The sequence below is a fragment of the Eptatretus burgeri genome, chromosome 3, assembly GCF_056783735.1.
Source record: "Eptatretus burgeri isolate ZD-2024b chromosome 3, Ebu_testis_v1, whole genome shotgun sequence".
Classification (NCBI taxonomy): Eukaryota; Metazoa; Chordata; class Myxini; order Myxiniformes; family Myxinidae; genus Eptatretus; species Eptatretus burgeri.
In genome coordinates this window covers 137,996,543-138,020,485 of record NC_140963.1, presented here as the reverse complement: position 1 = coordinate 138,020,485, position 23,943 = coordinate 137,996,543, and the positions used below count along the sequence as shown (strand labels likewise).

General features: G+C 44.9%; 1 protein-coding gene across 1 annotated transcript in view; it reads right to left on the bottom strand.

Annotated features, from left to right (window-relative positions):
• Window positions 1-19,690: 19,690 nt before the first annotated feature.
• Window positions 19,691-23,943, bottom strand: part of NDUFS2 (NADH:ubiquinone oxidoreductase core subunit S2) — a 14,494-nt gene continuing 10,241 nt past the window's right edge. The window contains exons 7-14 of the mRNA XM_085875826.1: window positions 23,779-23,856; window positions 22,968-23,053; window positions 22,287-22,406; window positions 21,980-22,109; window positions 21,732-21,827; window positions 21,487-21,570; window positions 20,548-20,605; window positions 19,691-19,936 (exon numbers count right to left, since the gene is read on the bottom strand). Coding sequence (XP_085731952.1) covers window positions 19,899-19,936; window positions 20,548-20,605; window positions 21,487-21,570; window positions 21,732-21,827; window positions 21,980-22,109; window positions 22,287-22,406; window positions 22,968-23,053; window positions 23,779-23,856 — 690 coding nt within the window. The 3' untranslated portion in view covers window positions 19,691-19,898. The remainder of the gene's footprint in view (window positions 19,937-20,547; window positions 20,606-21,486; window positions 21,571-21,731; window positions 21,828-21,979; window positions 22,110-22,286; window positions 22,407-22,967; window positions 23,054-23,778; window positions 23,857-23,943) is intronic.

The following is a 23,943-nucleotide window of genomic DNA, read 5'->3' as shown; positions in this document are numbered from 1 at the left end:
CGCCTGTAATCCGGCTACTCGGAGGCTTGGGTTGGAGGATCGCTTGAGGACGGGAGCTCTGCGCTGGGCCGCGCTATGAGGGGGTGTAGGGCAGCCCTGAATCATGGCGAAACCCAATCCTTATCCCTGTGTCGTAAGAAGCGACCATGGTTGCGTCAGGAAGGGCATCCGGCGTAAAACCTATGCCAAATCAGTATGCGGATCATAACGGATGATCCGCTGTGGCGACCCCTAACGGGAGCAGCCGAAAGACGCACACAGTTGTTTACTGTCGAATGAAATGAAGAGTCCACACCCTTTCCAAGGCATCGATGGTGTCAAAGGACACCCTTGGTTAAGGTCTCGGGAACATGTGTGGGAAGCTTGTACTGTCCCAGTTTACAAGGTAACAGCACTGGGAATCCCGCGGACAATTTGGGGGTAAGCTTTTATAAAATGAATTCTCAGGGAGCAGACTTAAGTCAAAATCAGTGAATAAAACGAAATTGAATTTTAAACCGACACATAGCACCTGGTACAGCAAAACTTCAACATAAATACTTGGAACAGTAATAATCAACATGGAACATGGGCTGGCAGGATGGGCGAGAGCAGGGTCCGGCAACCCTTTTTTGGTACAAGAAGAACCCTTTTTTGCAAATTCGGTCAAAAAAAGTGATATCTTCAAATTAAGACCCGTAATGCACGTAGCACCAATTAAAAATTTTTGATCAAGGGGTCATACGTAAATACATGATTTTTAAGGGGTGTGCGGGTGTTTTCCCCATGATCGTCACGAAGCGGAGGATGCCACAGTCCCATGACGCCATCAAAATAACGTCTGTTATGGAACTCCCATTTACATTTCGAACGATGGAGGAGCATTCTGGGAGAATGTTTGAGTCGGAAGTGAACTGTAATTATCTCTATTTTGTTCCCCATGTTTGCAGTCGAGGACAGCTTTCAATTGGAGTGTGTGATATATACATACATGCAGGCAGGGCTGTCTTAACAGCATTGTAGGCCATGGGCAAAGCAATGTACTGGGGCCCCGACCCACCCATGTCAGAAGCATGATTCTGACATGATGCCGGCCCATTGCGAATCCAGTAATCCACTGTACTAGCATGCTCAGTGTTCCATCGTCCTGGATCTGTCAGGAGGTGAATCACATTCTCCTTTGTCGTTACGGATTCGTGTATTTCTTCTTGTGGAACATCCCCAGCAGCAGGAGTAGATGATGGTGTGTCTGGAACTGGAAGATTGGATGTAGAAGTGCTTGCAGGAGTGGACGTAGATGTTGATGAGCTGTTGCACCAGGGGTAAACCAAGCAAATAACTTTGGAAGTTTGCTAATTTTCTCCTCCTCTGCAGCTCTTTTCCTCTTCTTTGCTCCACTCGTACAGGTACGCTTCATTTCTGCTCAAGGAATTGCCCACCTGGAAAGAATCAAAGTCTGTGAGACAAGGCCACACATACATATATGTATATATTTTATGTAATTTAGTGGTGGCGCGCACTATTCATGGGGCCCCTAAAATCATGGGGCCCTGGACAACTGCCCAGCGTGCCCATGTGTTAAGATGGCTCTGCACACAGTGCTTATAGAATGTGTACACCCCCCTTCAAAATTTTCACTTCTTGTTTCTTTATAGCCTGGAATTAAATTGCATTCAAACAGAGTTCTTCCGCCTTTATTTACACACCATAACTCACAACTTCCAAGTGAAAAACAAATTCCACAAATTTCAGAAAATTAATTAAAAAGACAAAACTATAATATTGTCGTGGAGGTGGCCGGGTTCGAATCCCGCTCCTGTCAGCAGTTGTCATCGGGGTGCTGGGGTTCGAATCGCACAACCTAAATTCTTGGTAGCCAGGCGGATAACACCGACCAACCTCCCAGGGCGGTCCTTATTCCAAGGAGGTGGACATGTTCATTGGCATGGATTTTGGCGTGCGCTCAAAGGGTATGGCGGATGGCAACGCCGCTGTATGGGGGAAGACGATAGAGCCCAGTGAGGGCAATAGTGGACGGAGAAGGAGTTCTTGGAATGGAACGGAAGGACAGCACGAGGGGGTTTGATTCGCAAACCCCACTACAAATACACGAAATGTGGTTTCTTTAGAAGGGAATACATTTAATGAAACAAATCTATCTATAATCCCAGCAATGTCTGTCTGTCTGTCTGTCTGTCTGTCTGTGACCACCGTTTCTCGACGACCGCCGGTCCGATCTCATTGAAACTTGCCAGGAATATTGCCGGGGACCCGCGGATGTGCCTTTTCGAGGTTTGATATCGATCGGACGAGCCGTTCCCAAGTTACGGCCATTTTACTGCTTTTTCAGTGTTGAAAAGGTGCATATATGACAGCTGAAGGTGTGGTTCCACCTTCTCACCTTATCATGCCAATTTTTTCCCAAATTATTAATAACCGGACGACCACCAGTCCGATCGGATTGAAACTTGCCAGGAATATTGCCGGGGCCCCGCGGATGTGCCTTTTCGAGGTTTGATATCGATCGGACGAGCGGTTCCCAAGTTACGGCCACTTATCTGTCGACCAATGACAAGACACGGTGCTATGACGTCACGAATGATGTCACAAATAATGTTTATGTATTTTATTTTATTTTTTTGCACGATTGACAGTCCGATCTGATTGAAACTTGCCAGGAATATTGCTGGGGACCCGCGGATGTGCCTTTTCAAGGTTTGATATTAATCCGATCAGCAGTTCCCAAGTTATGGCCATTTATCTGTCGACCAATGACAAGACACGGTGCTATGACGTCACGAATGACGTCACAATTAATGTTTATGTATGTATTTATTATTATTATATTTTTGCACGATTGACGGTCCGATCTGATTGAAACTTGCCAGGAATATTGCTGGGGACCCGCGGATGTGCCTTTTCAAGGTTTGATATTAATCTGATAAGCAGTTCCCCAGTTATGGCCATTTATCTGTCGACCAATGACAAGACACGGTGCTATGACGTCACGAATGACGTCACAATTAATGTTTATGTATGTATTTATTATTATTATTATTATTATAATATTTTTGCACGATTGACGGTCCAATCTGATTTAATCTTGCCAGGAATATTGCTGGGGACCCGCGGATGTGCCTTTTCGAGGTTTGATATTAATTGGACGAGCAGTTCCCAAGTTACGGCCATTTATCTGTTGACCAATATCTGCGAGAGAAGGGGATGGGAGAGGGGAGGATGGGGGCGAGGCAGAGGGGCGAGCGAGGAGGGGGTGAAAGGAAGCGCGAGACTAGGGGGGAGCGAGGGGGGCGAGAGAGAGGGGGCAACACAATTCTTCTTCGTTTGATATGACATCACAATTGACGCTGGGGACCTGAGTATGTTTCCCAAGTTATGGCCATTTATGATACGGTTGGTCCAATCTAATTGAAATAATGCCCCAATCCAGTCGTCGTTTACGCACCTATGGGCCCGCCCCTACGGGTCTGTACTAGTATTTATAAGGACAATAATGTAACAAATTTAATAACTCCTATGATCAAAGCCTCTCACACACACACAGACAAACACACACAAAGGCTGATAAACACAAATAAAACCCCCTTTAAAATAATAAACTGGTACTCAGCCTGGTCCAGGGCTGGCCGTCATCAATCTGGTGTTGGGGAGCTTCGTCTGGCACGTGCACTTGCAAGCAAAATGGTGCAGTCTCTTGTCGAGCCCAGGAGGAAGGCTCCTCCACCATCCACGTGCACACGCAGGCAGAATCACGCTTTCCTTGTAGTAGCTTTCCAAACTCGACATGCACAAATCTGGCCAGCACCTCCTCGATCGGCTCTAAACGTGAACTCCACCCTGCTTGATCCGCTCTCTCCGAAGCCCCCTCGCCAAGCACACACTGCGCCTTCGATCCTCCTCTCTTTCTTATCCTCTGCCTCCTCCGCCCCTGGGTTGTGGCCTCCTCTCCTCCAAACCCGGAAGGTGGGGCTTCTCCTGTTGTTGCTGTTTCAGGGATTCGGTCCCTAGCTGATGACCTGGCTTGAAATACAAAAACAGTGGGAAAATCGCAGCGGGTAATCATGTACAGGGGAACTTATTTTTACTCCCTAAGCTAATTAACACCGCACCACCCCTCGTGTGGTGACACGTAACACTTAAGCTCACAGATTCCCTGACTTGTATACATCGAGGTGCTTCTATTCGTCCACGGACCATGCTACACTATACAATCCTATCTGTACTATTAAATCCGTTCATCTACCCCCATAATCATAACAATATCTTGGTTGGATAAGTGTCCAACCTCCTTACAATAGCAATTGTAAATGAGCTCAGGTGTAACCAATCACCTTCAAAATCACAGACCAAGTTAATTGGCCTCCACCTGTGTTAAATTGTAGTGATTCTGATTATTTCAGAATAAAATCAGTTGTTCCTGTAGGTTTCCTCTGATGGGTAGTAAATTTCACAGCAAAGACTCAACCATGAGAACCAAGGAGCTTTCAAAAGATCGCCGGGATAAAGTTGTGGAAAGGCACAGATCAGGGGATGGGTACAAAAATATTTCCAAGACCTTGAATATCCCTTTGAGCACAATCAAGACAATCATTAAGAAGAGGAAGACATACGGTACTAGCAAGTCCCTGTCTAGATCAGGCCGTCCTTCCAAACTGGATGACAAAGCAAGAAGGACACTGATCAGAGAGGCCACCAAGAGGCCAATGACAACTTTGAAAGAGCTACATGCTTTTATGGTAAAGACTGGTCGCTGTGTGCATGTGACAATAATATCCCAAGCACTCCCCAAGTCTGGCCTGTACGGTAGGGTGGCAATAAGGAAGCCATGACTCAAAAAAGCCCATCTTGAGTCCCATTTAAGGTATACAAAAAAAACACTCCAGAGATTCTGAAGCCATGTGGTAAAAAGTTTTGTGGTCTGACGAAACCAAGATGGAGCTTTTTGGCCAAAAGGCAAAATGTTACGTTTGGTGCAAACCCAACACAGCACCTCACCCAAAGAACACCGTCCCGACTGTGAAGCATCATGGTGGCAGCATCATGTTATGGGGATGTTTCTCACCAGCAGGGACTGTGGCACTTGACAGGATAGAAGGGAAAATGGATGGAGCAAAATGAAGAAAAATCCGAGAGGAAAACCTGCTGCCCTCGACAAGAAAGCTGAAATTGGGATGGAAGTTCATCTCTCAGAATGACAACGACCCAAAGCACACAGCCAAAGCTACACTGGAGTGGCGAGGGAACCAAAAGGTAAATGTCCCAAGAGTGGCTCATTCAGAGCCCTGACCTAAATCAAATCGAAAATCTGTGGCTTGACTTGACGATTGCTGTCCATCAATGCTCCCCACAGAACTTGACTGAGCTTGAACAGTTTTGTGCAGAAGAATGGGCAAATATTACCCAATCAAGGTGTTCAAAGTTGGTGGAGACCTATCCCAACAAACTCACAGCTGTAATTGCTGTAAAAGGTGTTTCCACCAAGTACTAACTCGGGGGAGGGTGGGGGGGGGTGGTCACTTATCCAATCAAGATATTCTGTTTTTGTATTTCTGACTTGTTTTCTGAAATTTGTTGAATTTGTCTTTCACTTGGAAGTTGATGGTTACGATGTGTAAATAAAGGTGGAAAAAGTCTGATTTAATGCAATTTCATTCCAGGATATAAGGCAACAAAAGGTGAAAATTTTGAAACAGGTATAAACTTTTCACCATCACTGTATATAAAATGTATAGTATTTCATATATCTTCTTCTTCTTCTTCTTCTTTCAGCTGCTCCCGTTTGGGGTCGCCACAGCGGATCATCCATATGATCCGCATAGTGATTTGGCACATGTTTTACACCGGATGCCCTTCCTGACGCAACCCTGGTCGCCTCTTACGACACAGGGATATGGTACACCTATTTTAACCGGGGTATACACCGGCCCAGTACACTGGTACTCATTTCGCCGACCTCGGAAGGATGACAGGCTGAGTCAACCCCCTGGTGTATTAATTCAGTGGCCCAACGGGGCTTGAACTCAGGACTTTTTGGGTCCCAAGCCGCTGCCCTTACCACTGCGCCAACACCAGGCTTAATATAGTATATATATATATATACACATTTTGTTGTGAATCTGGAAGCCATGAGCACTCAACATACAGGTCCTATAGAAAAGTTATATCGGTAAGTACGTGTTTTTAGTTAGGGTCCCGTCCCTTGTTTAATGGGTGAATAAATGTACATGCGCTGTGAGTTATTTTGATAGTTCGGGTTTTTACATCACTCACAACTACTGCTACGACATCGACAACTACAACAACAACGCCATATTCGCTCTCACAGCGACAACCCTCTGCTCCTGGCATTCTCTGCGCCCTCGCTGGTATGCGCGCGTGTTCGGAAATCGTTTGGGGATGGAATTCCATTCCCAAATATGGTCATGAACCGATTCGCTTGGCTGCGCGCCAAGTAAGGGAATGCGTCGAGTTCCACCCACTGAGGACGGGCCATGATGAGCGGACTGAATTCCATTCCCAAATATGGTCATGAACCGGTTCGCTTGGCTGCGCGCCAAGTAAGGAAATGCGTCGTGTCCCACCCACTGAGGACGGGCCACGCCTGAGCGAACCGTGCCCAAGAGCGATAAAAGGAACGGAGAGCAAATAATCAGGTGGATATGCTGGAGCTCGGAGAGGAAGAATTCGCACCCGTTCAAAACGCATCTCTCGAGGCTGGGTGAAAGGCATATCGTCGCTAGCATGCTCTGGTTCCCAACTCTGCTCGTATCTCGTGGGCGCCTGGTTCCTCCATCGCCTCTCGCTGGCACCTGGTTCTTCGGACCACATCGCGACGCTGGTCTGGGTTGCTCGGATCATCGAAGACCACACGAGGTGGATAGGTTCATGTCCTTCTGGGTGTGTGTGTGTGTGTGTGTGTGTGTGTGTGTGTGTGTGTGTGTGTGTGTGTGTGTGTGTGTGTGTGTGTGTGTGTGTGTGTGTGTGTCGGTGGGCCCATCTGTATGTAGGAATTGTTTAAGTGCTTGTGTGTAAATTTGCATTCTCTATTAGTCGTGATAACTCTGCCCTTACGTGTTTCCCTCGTTTCCCAGATTACTGTGAATAAATTCCCCATTTGTTAAATGTATCAGCTCGTTTTTGTGTTTCTTCCATTGGCTTAGCATGGCGTGTGTTGGTGAATTACAATGGCTGTTGCCGCTGTAAATGTACATTTGGACTGACGGGACTTCGGCAACCATCCGCACGGGTCAGGCACGCTAGCGGCTCGACTCGTACGGGTGCCGTCGAGGGTGTGAATACTCAGTAGCTCGCCACGTGGATCTCCAGGTATTTTGAAGATTTGCAAATAATCCTATACCACGTGGTGGAATTATTGACAATTCACAGTCCAGTAAGGGACCCATACCCTCGGAGTTTTCCGAAAGGTACGATCTAGATTCCGGGTGTTCAGCAGAGTCGACCCCACTGCTCCACCTTGCAGTCATGATCGCAGCCTATATCCGGCCCGCAACAATATATATATATATATATATATATATATATATATATATATATTTTTTTTTTTTGTGAAAAACGAAGACCCACCCACATCTTCCACCTGTGAATGGAGGGAATAACCAATCACCTCTCACCTCATCAAGTAAACCAGGTGGCTCGGATTATATAAATAAATCGACTCCTCCATTGCTCTTCTCGCCAAAGAAGCTGCATAAAGCAACCAAGAAAGGCTATCAAGGTTCACCCTTTGCTGTTCTATACCCTTACCAGAATTCCTCAACAGCTGTAATGATGGTTACAAACAACCCAAAACATGCTGTGTACTATCTGTGAACTTTACAGCTGTGGCGGAACTCTAGGGAGGGTTAAGAACAGCGAAAGGGCTTATCTTGGGTAGCCTTTCATGGTTTCGTATGGCATGATGAGAAAGCCACTTCCACCCTTTTACGATGATCCATTTCAGGTCATTCGGCATGTTGACAAGCCAACTTTAATTTTCACCATCAACTTTAATGGAAAGCATAAGTGTGTCAGCATGGATCGATTGAAGCGAGCCAACATTGAACAGGATCTGATTTTGATCCCGCTGCACTCGAAGGCGATGTCGAACACACCTCCACTCGGCATCAAGCCACTTTCATCGTTAAAGCCTTCAGAATCTACCACTCCACCAACCACAGCTCCTCGAAAATCTTCAAGCAAACCACCTCGAGTGAGAAACACCAGCTGTGGATGCCAGGTACACTTGCCAGCCAGATTTGTGCAAGTTTTTGCTGCAAGATGAAGGATGACATATTATGGATAATGTGAGTTTTACAACTTTGACAGTGCAGTAGCTTCATTCGACACGACATATATTGCCATCGATTGCTCATATTCATCATTTTATTCACCAGTGACATACGAGGGGGCTACCTGCAGTGTCTCCTGCCACCTGCTGCACCATTCCAATAGTCACATGACTATTTTACCATGAAGCATGGTTTTACCATTTTCATCCACCAATCGTAGATTTTAAAATTTTATTTCTGGGTGATTTTTCCACTCTTTTGCCTGGTTTCAGATGGAGTCCCTGTACAGGAGAGTGTGAAATGACGTGTTCGAAAAATTCTGGTCACGAGTCTGTACGCCATTTTGTTTCCATTCACTGCAAAATCCAATATTGGTTTCACAGGGGGGGGGGGGAACTATAGGTTTGTTGTCCGTCCATCCATCCCACCTGTGGTTTTTCAGAAATTTTTTTCCCATACCCATTAACATATTCAACTGAAACTTGGTACATGACTTTATTATGATAAGTTACAGAACAAGTTGGAGTTTCAGGGAGTTTCGTCAATTTTTCATAGAGATATGGCCTTTTTAAACGAAGAAAATATCACCGGTAGGGGACGTGTACTGCAAAGCAATTCTCGCTTTTGTTTGTACATCGGACAATGGTGCATACTGCTCGAGAATCATCATGCGGTTATATTCTTACAAAATGGTGGGATGCTGTGCCTTTGGGTGCACCAATGGGTCAGAAAAGGGATTCAGAGTGTGTGTACAGTCTGGATTCCCTGCAGATTCCAAAACAAGGAAATTGTGGGAATATTAAGTTAATCTGAGATGGAAACCGACATTGGAGTGGTTTCTGTTCCAGGTAAGTTGTAGTCCCATGTGTGTAATGGTTGTTGGATTGTTGTTGGCAGTAATGGTTATATTGTTGTTGGCAGTAATGGGTATAACTCATAAACAGGTGTGAATTATTAAAACATGGTATCAAGAACATCCTGGAAAAGTTGCTTGTAGGTAAACACGTCGTGTGTGTGTGTGTGTGTGTGTGTGTGTGTGTGTGTGTGTGTGTGTGTGTGTGTGTGTGTGTGTGTGTGTGTGTGTGTGTGTGTGTGTGTGTGTGTGTGTGTGTGTGTGTGTGTGTGTGTGTGTGTGTTCGGATGGGTTTTCCATTTTGGGATGCTTTCTGGTTTATTTATTCGAATTAATGTAATTATTTATTCGAGTGGCCGTTAACGATCCCACGGTGTCCTTCACAAAGAGTAGGCAAGCTATCACCAGCACCCTGTACAAATTACAAACTCCTGTCCTGACACACTGCTGGGACAGCAATGGCAAACCACCCAGCATCACTCTTGCCAAGTAGCCAAGGACCTGCCTTGAGGCAGAGCACAAATCAATCAATTAATCCAATATTCCCAAACTCTTTCTCTCTTTTTCGTTCACAATTATTTTCTTTTCTAATTCTCCACTCTCTTGAAGGCACGAGCATCCAGCATGGACGGTGTGCCTCCATTTCTCTTTCACTTCTTCTGCTTCTTTCAAATTTCTCTATTCATTCACTATCTGTATGTGTCTCTCCTACTCACTCTGGACACATCACATTAGCCACTCATCAGTGGGAACCTTTACTCGTACATTACACTTCATTTTGCTGCCGTTTCTATGATATGTTTTAAGGATAAATCAATCCTGTCTGATTGGATACTTATTCTGACAAGTCGGAAGAGCAAAAATAAGCATCAAGTAATATAATCTCCCTTTTGGGCTCAGCGAAACACAGCTCGATTAGAAAACGAACACATTATGCTTCACGCACAATGAGGTTCGGAGCGCCGCGTTCGATGGAAACAAAATGGCGTCAAATTGCAAGTTGTCCTGACTCTTCATATAAGGACTCTCTTTTCAGGAGAAAATGAGATTTCTTTTGTTTCTCGGCCGATCTTCTTCGAGTGAGAATGACGTCACTTGGAAAGGATGGTGCGGAGGACTGAAGGACTTACGGCCTTGTGCGGAAATCAATTTGAGATCCTGCCGAATTGGAGTTTTGCCCAGGACGTCTCTTACGTGACCTGGTTGTAGATTCTAATTCATCACTTGAATATTTCACCATACTTGTGCTCACCAGAAGTGTTCTTGTTATTCACTTTCCTGAGGATTTTGTCTCTGAGACCTCAGATTTTTTTTATTGGATTCTTAATATCAGATTGTTTTATATCAGATTTTTTTTATAACGGATGTTTTTTTTTATATCGGCTTTTTTTAAATCATATTTTTTATCAGTTTTTTTCATAGTAGATTTTTTTATCGGATTTTTGTCTTAGATTTTTTTATGTCGGAATTTTTTTCATCGGATGTTTTTTTTATCAGATTTTTAAAATACCAGATTGTTTTATATCGGATGTTTTCATCAGATTTTTTTTTATATCTGATGTTTTTAACAGATTTTTTTTGTCGGAATTTTTTTCATCGGATGTTTTTTTTTTATCAGATTTAAAAAATATCAGATTGTTTTATATCGGATGTTTTCATCGTGGATTTTTTTATATCGGATTTTTTATCAGATTTTTTTTTTATAGTGAATTTTTTATGTTTTATATCATTATGCCAAATCATTATGCGGACAACAAAACGAAATGGAGACGATTGATCCGCTGTGGTGACCCCTAACGGGAGCTAGCCGATAGAAGAAGAAGAAGAGTGAATTTTTTATGTGGAAATTTTTTTCATCGGATTTTTTTTTAATCGGATGTTTTTATCGGATTTTTTTTAATATAGGATGTTATTAGATTTTTTATAGTGGTTTTTTATCGGATTTTTGTCTTAGATTTTTTATGTCAGAATATTTTTTTAATTGGATTTTTTTTAATCGGATTCTTTTTATATCGGCTTTTTTTAAACTAGTGCGGGCCCATAGGTGCGTGCAAATGCAAAAAAAAAAAACTTTCAAACTGCGTGCCAGAAACAACAACCACACAGGCCGTTCCTTCGCTCTCGCATGCCCGTACGTGTAAACGATGACTGGATTGAGGCATTGTTTCAATTAGATCGGACCAACCGTATCACAAATGGCCAGAACTTGGGAAACACCTGGGAAACAGCTGAAACGGATGAAGAAGAACGATATCAAACCTTGAATCAAATCAAATCAATTGAATCAAATCAAACGATATCAAATCAATCTCTCTCTCTCTCTCTCTCTCTCTCTCTCTCTCTCTCTCTCTCTCTCTCTCTCTCTCTCTCTCTCTCTCTCTCTCTCTCTCTCTCTCTCTCTCTCTCTCTCTCTCTCTCTCTCTCTCTCTCTCTCTCTCTCTCCTCTGTAAATTGTGACACGCTCTCTCTCTCCCGCCCACCCTTTCGTCCTCCTCTATCACCCCCCCCTCTCGCCGCCCCTCTCTTGAATTGTGACGCCCCCTCTCTCCCGCCTATCGAAAATTATGGATAGATATAATCTATATAACTCTCCTCCCCTCTCTCCTCCCCTCTCTCCCCCTCTCCCCCCTCTCTCGCACTGTGACGCCCCTCTCTCTCCCCCCTATCAAACACAGACATTAATGTTAAGACACAGACATTAATATCAAACCTTGAAAAGGCACATACTCCTCTGTAAATTGTGACGTCATATCAAACGAAGAAGAAGAATTTGATACGGAACAATATTCCACTGTAAATTGACGTCATGTGAAAGGAAGAAGAAGAAGAATTGTAACGCCCCTCTCTCTGTCCCCCCCCCCCTTTCGCCCTCCTCTCTCGAATTGACGACCCCTCTTTCTCGCCTACCTATAATTCTAGATAGATAATCTATATAACTCCCCTCCCTTCTCTCCAGGTCTCTCCAGGTGTCAGGTCAGGTTCGATCTGTGACCTGCTACAGGTACCATGTAAACCTGTACTAACCTGTTCCATGGTCGGGTTGTCGGCGACTAAACCGTCTCCCCCACCAGGTTTTCTGGTGAGGAGGGTGTTTGGATATGGAAGCCCAGCAGGATTAAAAACAAAACCTGTCAAAGGGCGGAGGAGCTCCTTGTGAGCCAACGGCCATCCATATCTAGTGCCCAACTGTGTCTGCGGACGTCCTCCTGCAGTTGGGTCACTTCTTATTAGGAGGTTGGTGGCAGGATTTGCACTCCGGCCACCGTAAAACCCTTCATTCCGCAAAACGCAAAAACGCAAAAAAATCTGAAAACCCACTCCGTGGGAGTACCTCCTGTGCAGCTTCCCTTCGCAGGGCAGCTCACCGGATGACGGGATTGGGGCAAAGCCTTCGGGACCCCCAATCTTTGATAGGAGGGAAACCACGGGGTAACATCCCTGGGTCAGATTGCGGGAGAGTGTGTCGGAGTGGTGCTGAGGTGTCGTCCACCAGACGGCGGTCTCCTTGGGTTAACCTGAGGCGGTCCCTTCGGGTGGGTGCCTGGAATGTCCTATCCCTAAGAGAGGATGATCACCTGTCTGTTATCATCTGAGCTCAAGCGTTTGGACATCGGGATTGCAGCTCTCTCTGAGGTTCGGAGACCGGATTGCGGCGAGATAATGGTGGGTGGCTACACCTACTATTGGTCTGGTCGCTCTGATGGTTACCATGCCCAAGTAGTTGCTGTAGCTGTGTCCAATAAGCTGACCCCAATGATAATTGAGGTAACACCGGTCAACAAGCGTATTATGAGATTAAGGATTCGTCACTCCTTAGGTGTCATTTCCCTGGTCTCTGTTTATGCTCCGACTGAGGCGAGTGATCTCACCGTGAAGGATGCATTCTACGCCACACTCGAGTCTGTGGTTGATCAGTGCCCCAGACGAGATACACTTCTAGTCTTGGGGGATTTCAATGCATCGACTGGAACTGATAGGGACGGGTATGAGGTGTGTGTTGGTCCCCATGGGTCAGGAACTATGAACCAGAATAGCACTAAGTTCCTTGACTTTGCAAGAAGTCATGGACTTAGGGTGGCTGGTTCATGGTTTCAGCGCCCACAAGCTCATCGCTGGACTTGGTATTCCAACGCTGGCGGTGTGGCAAAGGAGATTGACCATGTCCTCATTGACGGTCGCTGGAGGACGATCCAGAACTGCAGGGTCTACCGGAGTGCTCAGTTCCTCAATACTGACCACAGGCTTGTTGTAGCAACTCTAAAGCTGCACCTTAAATCCTGGAGAATGGTACCATCCCAGCCGAGGCTGGATGTTGCCAAGCTCAGGGATGAGAGAGTAGCTGAGGAGTTTGCGAACAGGCTGAGTGGACACTTGGGGGGGTCTGGGTGCTTTGGGGGGTCCTGAAGAGTTGTGGAGCGCCTTCAAGACCACCGTCCTTGATGTTGCCGGTGGATGCCTTGGAGCTCACCGCAGGGCAAAGAAGAATTTTGTCTCTCAAGGGACACTGGATACCATTGACCAGAGTCGCAGGGCCAGGCTGAATGGCAGAGCTGAGCTGTTCAGGGAGCTGAGGTGTAAAACTGTACTTGCACTGAGGGTGGACAAGGAGGCCTATGTGCGAGGAATCTGTGAGGGGGTAGAGCATCACCTGTGGACAGGTGATTCTCGTCCCGCTTACAGGGGAATTCGCGCATTACGTTCATCCAAGCCCATCCCTCGGAGCACTACAGTTCGAGCAGAGAGTGGTAGGCTCTTGACAGAGGAGTCTGAAGTGAAGGCCCGCTGGGCCGGTTACTTTGAGCGGTTGTACCAGGCTGATCCCCCAACTGTCGAGTTGGACGTCAAGGGTGTTACAATCCCTGTTGCTGACCCTCGAATCAACTGTGGTCCACCTACGCTTGTGGAAACACGGGCTGCGGTGAACCAGTTGAAACGGGGCAAAGCTCCAGGGATCTGTGGCATCCATGCCGAACTTCTCAAGGCTGGTGGAAATGCTGCACTCGTGTCGTTGCATGCAGTTTTGTGCTCTGCCTGGAACACAGGCATCATCCCAACTGACTGGAAGAGGGGCCTTGTTGTCCCTCTCTGGAAAGGGAAGGGTGATCGCCAAGACTGCAACAACTACCGAGGGGTGACGCTGCTCTCAGTGCCGGGCAAGGTCTTTGCTCGGATAATTCTCGATAGGGTTTGCCACCATCTGCTTGAGCACCAGCGTCCAGAGCAGTCAGGCTTTACACCAAAGAGGTCAACGATTGACCGTATCCTTGCACTTCGTGTCCTCACCGAACGCAGACGAGAGTTTCGGCAGGGGCTGCTTGCAGCCTATGTTGATCTCTGTAAAGCGTTCGATTCAGTGAATCGGGATGTCCTCTGGAGGATTCTTGGTCTTCATGGGGTGCCACCAAAACTGATCGATCTGATGTCTGAACTCTACTCTGGTACTGAGAGTGCTGTGAAGTGTGGTGGTACCATCTCTGACTTATTTCCAGTTGTTACTGGAGTTCGTCAGGGATGTGTACTTGCCCCCACACTTTTCAGCACTTGTATGGACTGGATTTTAGGGAGGATGTCGGAGAGATCAAGCTGCGGTGCGTCCTTTGGGAATGTCAAGATCTCGGACCTTGACTTTGCAGATGATGCAGTCATCTTTGCGGAGACTTTAGACATCCTCTTGGGGGCCCTCGAGGTGCTGAATGAGGAGTCGGAGCCGTTGGGATTACGGGTTTCTTGGGTCAAAACTAAGATCCAGGCTTCGGTGACATCTTGGATGCTGCTGTCCTGTCTGTGTCTGTTTGTGGTGAGGATGTTGAGGTCGTGGAGAGATTCACTTACCTTGGCAGTGATATTCATGTCTCTGCTGGCTGCGAGTCAGAGGTCAATAGACGTCTGGGTCGGGCCTGGGGAGTCATGGATTCACTGGATCATGGGGTGTGGCACTGCCGGTACCTGTGCGGGAGGACGAAAGTCCGAGTCTTCAGGTCCTTGGTACTTCCAGTCTTGCTCTATGGGTGCGAGACTTGGACTCTGACCAAGGATCTGAGACGGAGACTTAATTCCTTTGGTACCAGGTCTCTTCGGAGAATCCTTGGCTATCGCTGGTCGGATTTTGTGTCCAACGAGCGGTTGCTGAGAGAGACTCGGATGAGATTTGTTACCTGCATAGTCCGTGAGCGTCAGTTGCGGCTGTATGGACATGTGGCTCGTTTTCCTGACTCTGATCCTGCTCACCAGATTCTCTCAGCGAGGGAGTCTCATGAGTGGAGGAGGCCAGTGGGTCGACCACGTGCCTCATGGTTGCAACAGGTTGACCATCATCTCAAGGAGATGGGGATGGGCCTGGCATCTGCCTGGGGGATGGCCAGACGGAGGCCCCTGGAGTACCGGCGGAAAGTGGACGCAGCGACGTGCTGTTCTGGCACATGCTCCCATACCTGACCTGACCTTCTCTCCCCCCCTCTCTTGAATTGTGACGCCCCCTCTCTCCCCCCATCAAATACACAGACATTAATATCAAACCTTGAAAAGGCACATCCACGGGTCCCCAGCAATATTCCTGGTAAGTTTCAATCAGATCGGACCGTCAATCATGCAAAAAATTTTTTTTTTAATAATAAATAAATAGATAAACATTAATTGTGATGTCATTCGTGATGTCATAGCACCGTATCTTGTCATTGGTCGACAGATAAATGGCCGTAACTTGGGAACCGCTTGTCCGATTGATATAAAACCTCGAAAAGGCACATCTGCGGATCCCCGGCAATATTCCTGGCAAGTTTCAATCCGATCGGACTGGCGGTCGTCGAGAAACTGCGGTCGCAGACACACACACACACACACACACACACACACACACACACACACACACACACACACACACACACACACACACACACACACACACACACACACACACACACACACACAAACACAAACACAAACACAAACACAAACACAAACACAAACACAAACACAAACACAAACACAAACACAAACACAAACACAAACACAAACACACACAAACACAAACACACATTGCTGGAATTGTAGATTAGATTTGTTATCGGTTTTTTTTTCATAGTGGATTTTTTTATCGGATTTTTGTCTATTGGATTTTTTTATGTCGGAATTTTTGTCATTGGATGTTTTTTTTCATATCGGATGTTTTTATCAGATTTTTTTTAATTGGAATTTTTCAACTTTTTTTTTTAATATCGGATGTTTTTTTTAATGGTTTTTTATCGAATTTTTGTCTATTAGATTTTTTATGTCGGAATTTTTTTTCATCGGATTTTTTTTTTAATCAAATTTTTTTTTAATCGGATTTTTTTTTATATCGGATTTTTTTCATAGTGGTTTTTTATTGGATTTTTGTCTATTAGATTTTTTATATCGGAATTTTTTTCATCGGATTTTTTTTTAATCGGATTCTTATGTCGGATTTTTTTTATATCGGATGTTATCAGATGTTTTTATCGGATTTTTTATTGTGGTTTTTTTTTTTTAATCGGATTTTTGTTTATTAGATTTTTTTGTCGGAAGTTTTTTTTTTTTTCATAGGATTTTTGTTTTTTAATTGGATTTTTTTTCAATCAGATTTTTTGATGTCGGATGTTTTTGCGAGTTATTTTGACTTCTCAATACGGCTCGCCTCATGGTGATTTCCCAAGTAGAGAGGGAACTTGAAGCTGAATTTTCACTTGTGAACGTTTTCTCCAACTGTTCTTCAATCCACCTAATAAATGGTGAGTAGGACTTGTATTTATCATCTTTTCAATTTATGCAACCTAAAATCAAATCACTCATCTGTCCTTGGTTACAAATATTTTGTCCTTCAATGTACCCCATTGTTAAGATGGAAGTTTTAATTTGACTTTGTTCCTTATATGCCGTCGAGTGAAGATCCTTTGTTGCTGAATCACAGACCCGTATCCCAGCATGCATCACCACTCACCCAGAATACTTTCAGCAATTGTCTATAAAGTACACATTGAATATTGTATGGAAAAAAGTGGTAAACCCCGTGTGTATTTGTGTTCATGTAAATATACTGCCGTGTTGCTTTGCTGATGGCTTTAATAAAAACACAGCATATTGTACTTCACAAATATGTCTATCCGTGAATCTCAATGAGGATGCAAGATGAAGTGAACCATGAAAAAAAGGATTTTTATAAGCACGCGGTTGTTGTTGCTGCTGTTGAAGACGTAGTTGTTGTTTGTGTGCTCCTTAAATGTCCTGAAGGATTCCTGCTCTCGTAGAATTATAAATGTTACCATGAGAACCGAAACATTGAGCTTTCATTCCCACTTCTTCTTCTTGAGTCTTTTAAAGACTGGCTTTCAAAACATGAATCCTTGAGATTAATCAGACACGAACTTTTGTTTAAAAGAAATTTATTGTTGGCTTTCTAACGAAGTACAATTACTTGTAAATCGATCATTAGCTTTCCAACGGTACAATTTTTATTTTACAACAGCAGGAACTCTTACCCAAGCAGGCGTCGGCAGGGTCCAATGGACCCGGCTGATTTATATTTTTTTCTGATGTGCAATAACTGTTTTATTTCAATTTCTATTTGCATGCCCTTTCATGTGTTGCTCAAGTCGAATTTTTACATTTCTGTAGTATAATTTTTTTATTATTCCGTTCAGTTTTAATGAGAATAATTTATTTACATTAAATAAAAACGGTACCCTGAGACTGCAGGGCTCGGGTACAATGGACCCGTGGTGGCATTTTACATAGTATACTTCGTAATTTGCACATGACACATTCCATTCAAGGTTCATCATCTCCGGGGGAAAGCCTGGTGTTGGCTTAGTGGTTAGGGTGGCGGCTTGGGATCCTAGGGTCCTGAGTTCAAGCCCCGTTGGCCACTGAATTAATATACACCAGGAGGTTGACTCAGCCTGTCATCCTTCCGAGATCGGCAAAATGAGTACCAGTGTACTGGTAAGGGGGACACTGCATCAGCGGCATAGCTGCGTCCCAACCAATGATGCAACTGGCAGCCACAGGCTGCACTCGATAGAGATGAGAGATCTCCAGGGGCACGTCCTCAGTCATTTATGATGTATTCAAGTTATTTTGAAAGCTTCAATATGCTTTCACCATCTTGTTTTCTCATGCACTTCCTGAGTTTTTCTCTCAACTTCGTGTTTATTTTATGATCTTTCAAATTTCCCATACGATCAGCGATTCGATTTCTTTGCCAAAGATAAGCATTTTCTTTTGACTTTACGAATTGTTTAACTTCCAATGAAATATCACGTGATCTGTGAGGTGCGCCTTCTTCCTTTTGAGAGCATTGTACAAACCTTTTCTGCATCCGTATCTTTATTTTTCCCCAGTATTTTACTTCATTTCACTTCCTGTTCTATTGATGGAAAGTGTGTGTGTATATGTATATATCAGTGAATCGACATTCTCTTAGCAAATACTCCAATACGAGTCACAACTTTGAATAGGAAAAAATAAAAAAAAACACTTTTTTGGGTTTTCTTCAAATAACATGATCAAATTATTTATTTATTTTTGCAAATATCCAATGTATATAAAAGCATAACCATAACATAAAAAATATAAATGACATATTTTACAAGTTAACTTAGTTACTGGGTCCATTGGACCCATCTTATTCAGTCATTGAGATTTATCCATAAACCCTTGGGTAAAAGTAAGTGTGGCACACGGACAGACGGATGCTTCTTCATTTAGAAATAGATTACAATGGGGATACCGTGTCACCCAAAGGGGAAATGGTGACCCGAAGGAAGGTGGAGGGGGTATAAAGCCCCGTAAGGACATTCAGCTGCGAGAGCCATGCTTCGGTCCACCCCTTGACAAGCCAAAAGTGGGGGGCACACAATGAAGTTAAAGTAGTGGACAGATTGCATTGAATGAGAGGAGTCCTGAGAGTGTTGCAGGTTGCACAGAGCTGAGCTGCATCCCATCCCAGCGGTGCCAGTTGTGGTCTTGGCATGACCGGTGTCATGAAGGAGATGGAAGTTCTCCAACTTGACCATATGACGCGCGAGTCATCCCCAGCCTGAACGCAGAAGGTGGGACCATTTTCTGCCAAGGAGGGTTTTTTTCTTTCTTTATTCTCTCCATCGGCACAATTTTTATTCATTAATTTGCCTCCTTCCTTTCACAAAACTGCCCTCTCGCTACAGGATCTGTGGCTATAATGGGGAGGTTGTTAGTACGTGACTGCTTCGTCAGTCTTGTGTCGAGCTTCCGTTGGTTTTTGGTGTGTGTTGTGCCAATTGAAGAATACTCTACATCGTCGTATCCTCCTCCCTTCACTCTTTCAAATATGCCACCCATCATTACCACCCATCATTACACGTCCACACTATCTCCTACACACGCTCATTACTTCCCATGATCTGTTCCTCTCCGGGCCAATGTTTGTGTTATTCATCCTTGCGTATGTCCATCTCCCCCACACACACACTTTCATAGTTTGTCGACCTGATGGCTTTGCTCATTCAGCTCTTCGACGAGCGTTGTTCAAAATCTGCAATCACAAGTGTTTGAGGCAAAACAGCGTTCAACTCACATTTTATTCTCATCCTGATGAATGACAGTATAGAACAATTTACAATCGGTAAAATACAGGTGTACAATGAGGAGTGGTGGAAGGGATAGTTTGTTAACAAGTCACATCAAAGCAGCCATGAACCTGAAAGGAATGAGGGTACAGTAACAGAGGGAAAAGAAGTTGAAGAAAAAAAAGAGAAAAAGACCAAGTTTTATCGATCCACCTCACCAAACACAATGTCCTGAGTTCCTGCAACACAACAAGTGGAATTGTAAGATGAAGCATCAGTCTCTGAATAAATATCCAGAACAGATCGATTCACATCTCGAATCAATTGGAGGTTCATTTTATGCTGAAGGACATTCCTCAACGACTCCTTCCTTTACCGAAGAATCGTCTCAAAAAAAAAAAACTACATAGGTTGACATCATAGCAATGAGTAACAAGCAGGGACTTTTCAGGTTCCAAGGCAAATGGAAGAGTAGTCACATGCAAACTGACGTACTTATTGGCCTTGCCTGAAAGGAGGAGGCGATTCGTATTGTAAAGGGGATGTGTGAGAGTCCATGCACAGACCAACTTACACACAGTGCCGCCACTGTGACCCGTTTTAACATCGCACCACCAAGCGGCCTTCAGCCCGGTCCGATAAAGTTCTTACGTTTTAATCACAACATTGTTGCCCCATTTAACGACGAGTTTATTTGATACCTTGAATGTGCATCATATCTAAGGATGTTTCTGGCAGCACGTGCATCGATTGCGATCGATCTCGTTCATTATAATTGGTTTTTAAAAAATCCAAAGCATATGAGAGCACGATGGAGATGTACGTGCGAATGTAAAAGCTGCACACTCACCGATAATGGCGACGACATCGGCCAGCATGTGTCCTTTGGACAGCTTGTCCAGACCAGCCTAGGTGCAGAGGAGGAAATTAAATCGGTCACAAAGCGGGGAAAGATGTCCACACACTGTGTCCACACTGTCCAAGGTGTGGATACGTCGTGCGAATTTTTCCGATTCTCTTTTGTGTTCAACCACATCAGCATTCAATATACAAAACCGAATTGCTTCCTCAAATCACAGTCCATTCCATTGAGAATCGAGAAGCATGATTTTTCTGAGAAAATAGTCAAATTGCAGAATCGAAACAAGAACAGCACTTGCGAGAGCACACGCCTCCACCAGGCTGAACACTGATAGGCCGGATCTGCATCCGTACCTGAACCAAAATCTAATCGGCTTGTTCTCGTCACCCACCCAACTCATCCACCAAGTTACATCCGAATCCGTCCATAACTTTTTTGAAATATCGTTTGTGGGTCAATCTCTCAATGGTGAAGAATCACTGAAAAGATTCTCGGATCTGGTTCCGGATCTTCACCAAAATTGAATCAATTGGTCATTGTCACACATCCAGGAGGAGGTAACGGTGGTGTTTCCACAACATCCCTAGAGATGAGTGACGAGCCAAAACCTCTGACGTTGGTTTCCTTTCAAGACCCCAACCCTGAAAACTGCCATTTCCATTTAATGCAGCCTGTCTTACAACTGTTACCTCCTCCTGAAAATGCAAGCAGCATTTTTCAAGAAGCAACAGAAGAGGCATGATCTCTCGTTTTGCCATGAAACCGGGCCGCATCCACTATCGTGTGGTCTCCCAACCGAAGGACTGTCCAGTTGTCACCCAACTGCCAGAAAACTCAACCATGTTTTTGGTTATGAACATATTTGTAGTCAATGCCACAAACATGGTCTCTCAACTCGAATCCCAAACTACCCTTTCGATGTCTCACCAGATGAGCAAAGCCAGGAGCTTTGATCTTGCAGCGGTATGGTCGGCTTGTACCGTCCGAGACGAGATATACACCAAACTCGCCCTGCAGGAAAAAAAAAAAAAAGTGACGTGGAGTCCTCAACTACACGACCGGACATTGAAATGCACTCAGCAACATAGAGGCTCCCAATGTCTACCACACTCAGCAGAGCACTACCCCTCACCTCCCTAACCCCAGCTCAGCTCAGTACAAATTAGTCCAACCTTTGGGGCTTCGATGGCTGTGTAGGTAGCACCAGGAGGAACCTGGTAACCTTCAGTGTAGAGTTTGAAATGATGGATTAGAGATTCCATTGAAGACTAGGGGGGGGGGGGGTCGGTGATGATGCAAAAGTAAACACACAAACAAACAAAAAACAAAGCACAAAGAACGAAAACTTTTCATCGCAAATGACAAAACTGATAAATATTGTGCATCGAAAACAGCAAATAAATCTTTTCAGATGTCCGACCTTCATCTCGGAACGCTTGGGAGGCGAGATTTTGGCATCGTCGACCTTGATCTCACCCTCAGGCATGCGGTTCAGGCATTGGTTGATGATGCGTAAGCTTTGACGCATCTCCTCCACTCGGATCAGGTACCTACGGCAGGGCACCACGGGGAAGGTTGCGACATTGTCGTCAGGGTGGAGGTTTAGGTTTTCCATGATACCTCTTGTCAATCCAAAAGCAAGAAAACGCATCCAATTAGGATGAAAGACACAGCGGGCTGCACCATTGGAGGACAGGGAGCATAATGCTTTCCTCGACAAGACCCACCTGTCGTAGCAGTCTCCATTTGAGCCAATGGGTACATCAAAATCGACCTGATCATACACCTCATACGGTTGGGTTTTCCGCAGGTCCCACTTGATCCCCGAACCCCTGAGCATCACACCACTAGACAGAACAAGCAGCAGAAATATGATCTCGGCAAGGACAATGACCAAAACGGTGAAAACGTTTTTAGAAGTCGCGTCGTGATCGTGATATCTTTAAAATCGTTACGATTATTTATTCCACTCGTCTCAGCAACCACTGATCTCGCAAGATTGGGGTTATGGTTGAACAATGACCACTTGTAAACTTCAAATGGAAGATTATGGATCCCAACTCATCATCCATCTCCACCAGAACTCCCCTCAACTTTACACCCAACTTACAACTCACCTGTTCCTAAGGGGGCATTTATTTATGATGCATGAAAATGTGGTGCAAATCTTTGATCTCTGTCTGTCTCGCGCGCACGCGCGCACACACGCCTCTCCATGCGTACTAATAAATGAACGTCCCCTTAGCCATCCACTTCCTTTTGCACCTGGAACACCTTTCTTATAAAAGCATTTCCCAATATTGATGCGATACTCCAATTATTGATTCCATGATAAGTTCAGGCACCCTCTCCGCCGGATAAACTGCTGTAACCTCGTCTCTAACTGCTCTCCACCGTCCTCTCCTCACCTGAAACCATAGTTGAGTGCATCCGCTGCTGATACGACACCGATATTCACCGTACGGCCCTTCCAGATACGATTGTTGGTGAGCATCTGAAAGGAAACAACACTAAAATAAATAAAACAAACGTTTCAAAATTATTTAATTCCCACAATACCATAGCCACGCTAAATGAATCGGGATGCCGACGCTGCATTCTTATAAAACCTCAATGTAAAATTGGTTGGATCAGTCCATCACTTTCGCTTTGAACTACCACTACCCAGGTAGTGGCAAAGGGCAGCACAACATGCATCGAAGAAGCAGATATTTACAAAAGAAAAGGCAAGATAACGTATCCTGCTGTAGGCCGACATGATTGCCGAGCTGGAGGTACACACACTCACCTCCAAGCTGTCTAGCCTGGGTTTGAATCCTGACCAAGCTATAAACTGTCATTCCAATATTTCACAGCAAAGGCGATTAATCAATGTACGTGCCGTCCTTCGGATGGACGTCAAACTGCAAGTCCCATTTACCGGCATTCATTGGTGAACGTTAAAGACCCCACCGTGTCCTTGGCAAAGAGTCGGCAAGCTATCGCAAGCATCATGAACAAATTACTGATTCCTGCCCCAACCAGCAGAGGGCATTTCATCAGTGGCACAGCCAGGCCCTCAGCCAATGATGCTACCCCACAGCCTTGTGCTGCATACGAACGAAGAAGAATAACCTGTTATACACCGGGTCATGCACCTGAGGCAATAAGCAGTGTGCAAAGACCTCGACGAGAAAGGGCCCAGTCACGTTGTATCGCAAGCCTGCAGAATTTTCTCACCTCCTCCAACTCGTCGATCCTGATAGAAAAATTCTTCACAAATTCATAAATGTCATCCATGAGCCCCAGTGGCATGTCCTGCCGCAAAACACAAGAACGCAAACAGATCCGACGGGGGTTTTAACGAGCACCCCCAGAACAATCAACACCGGATCAACTATGAAC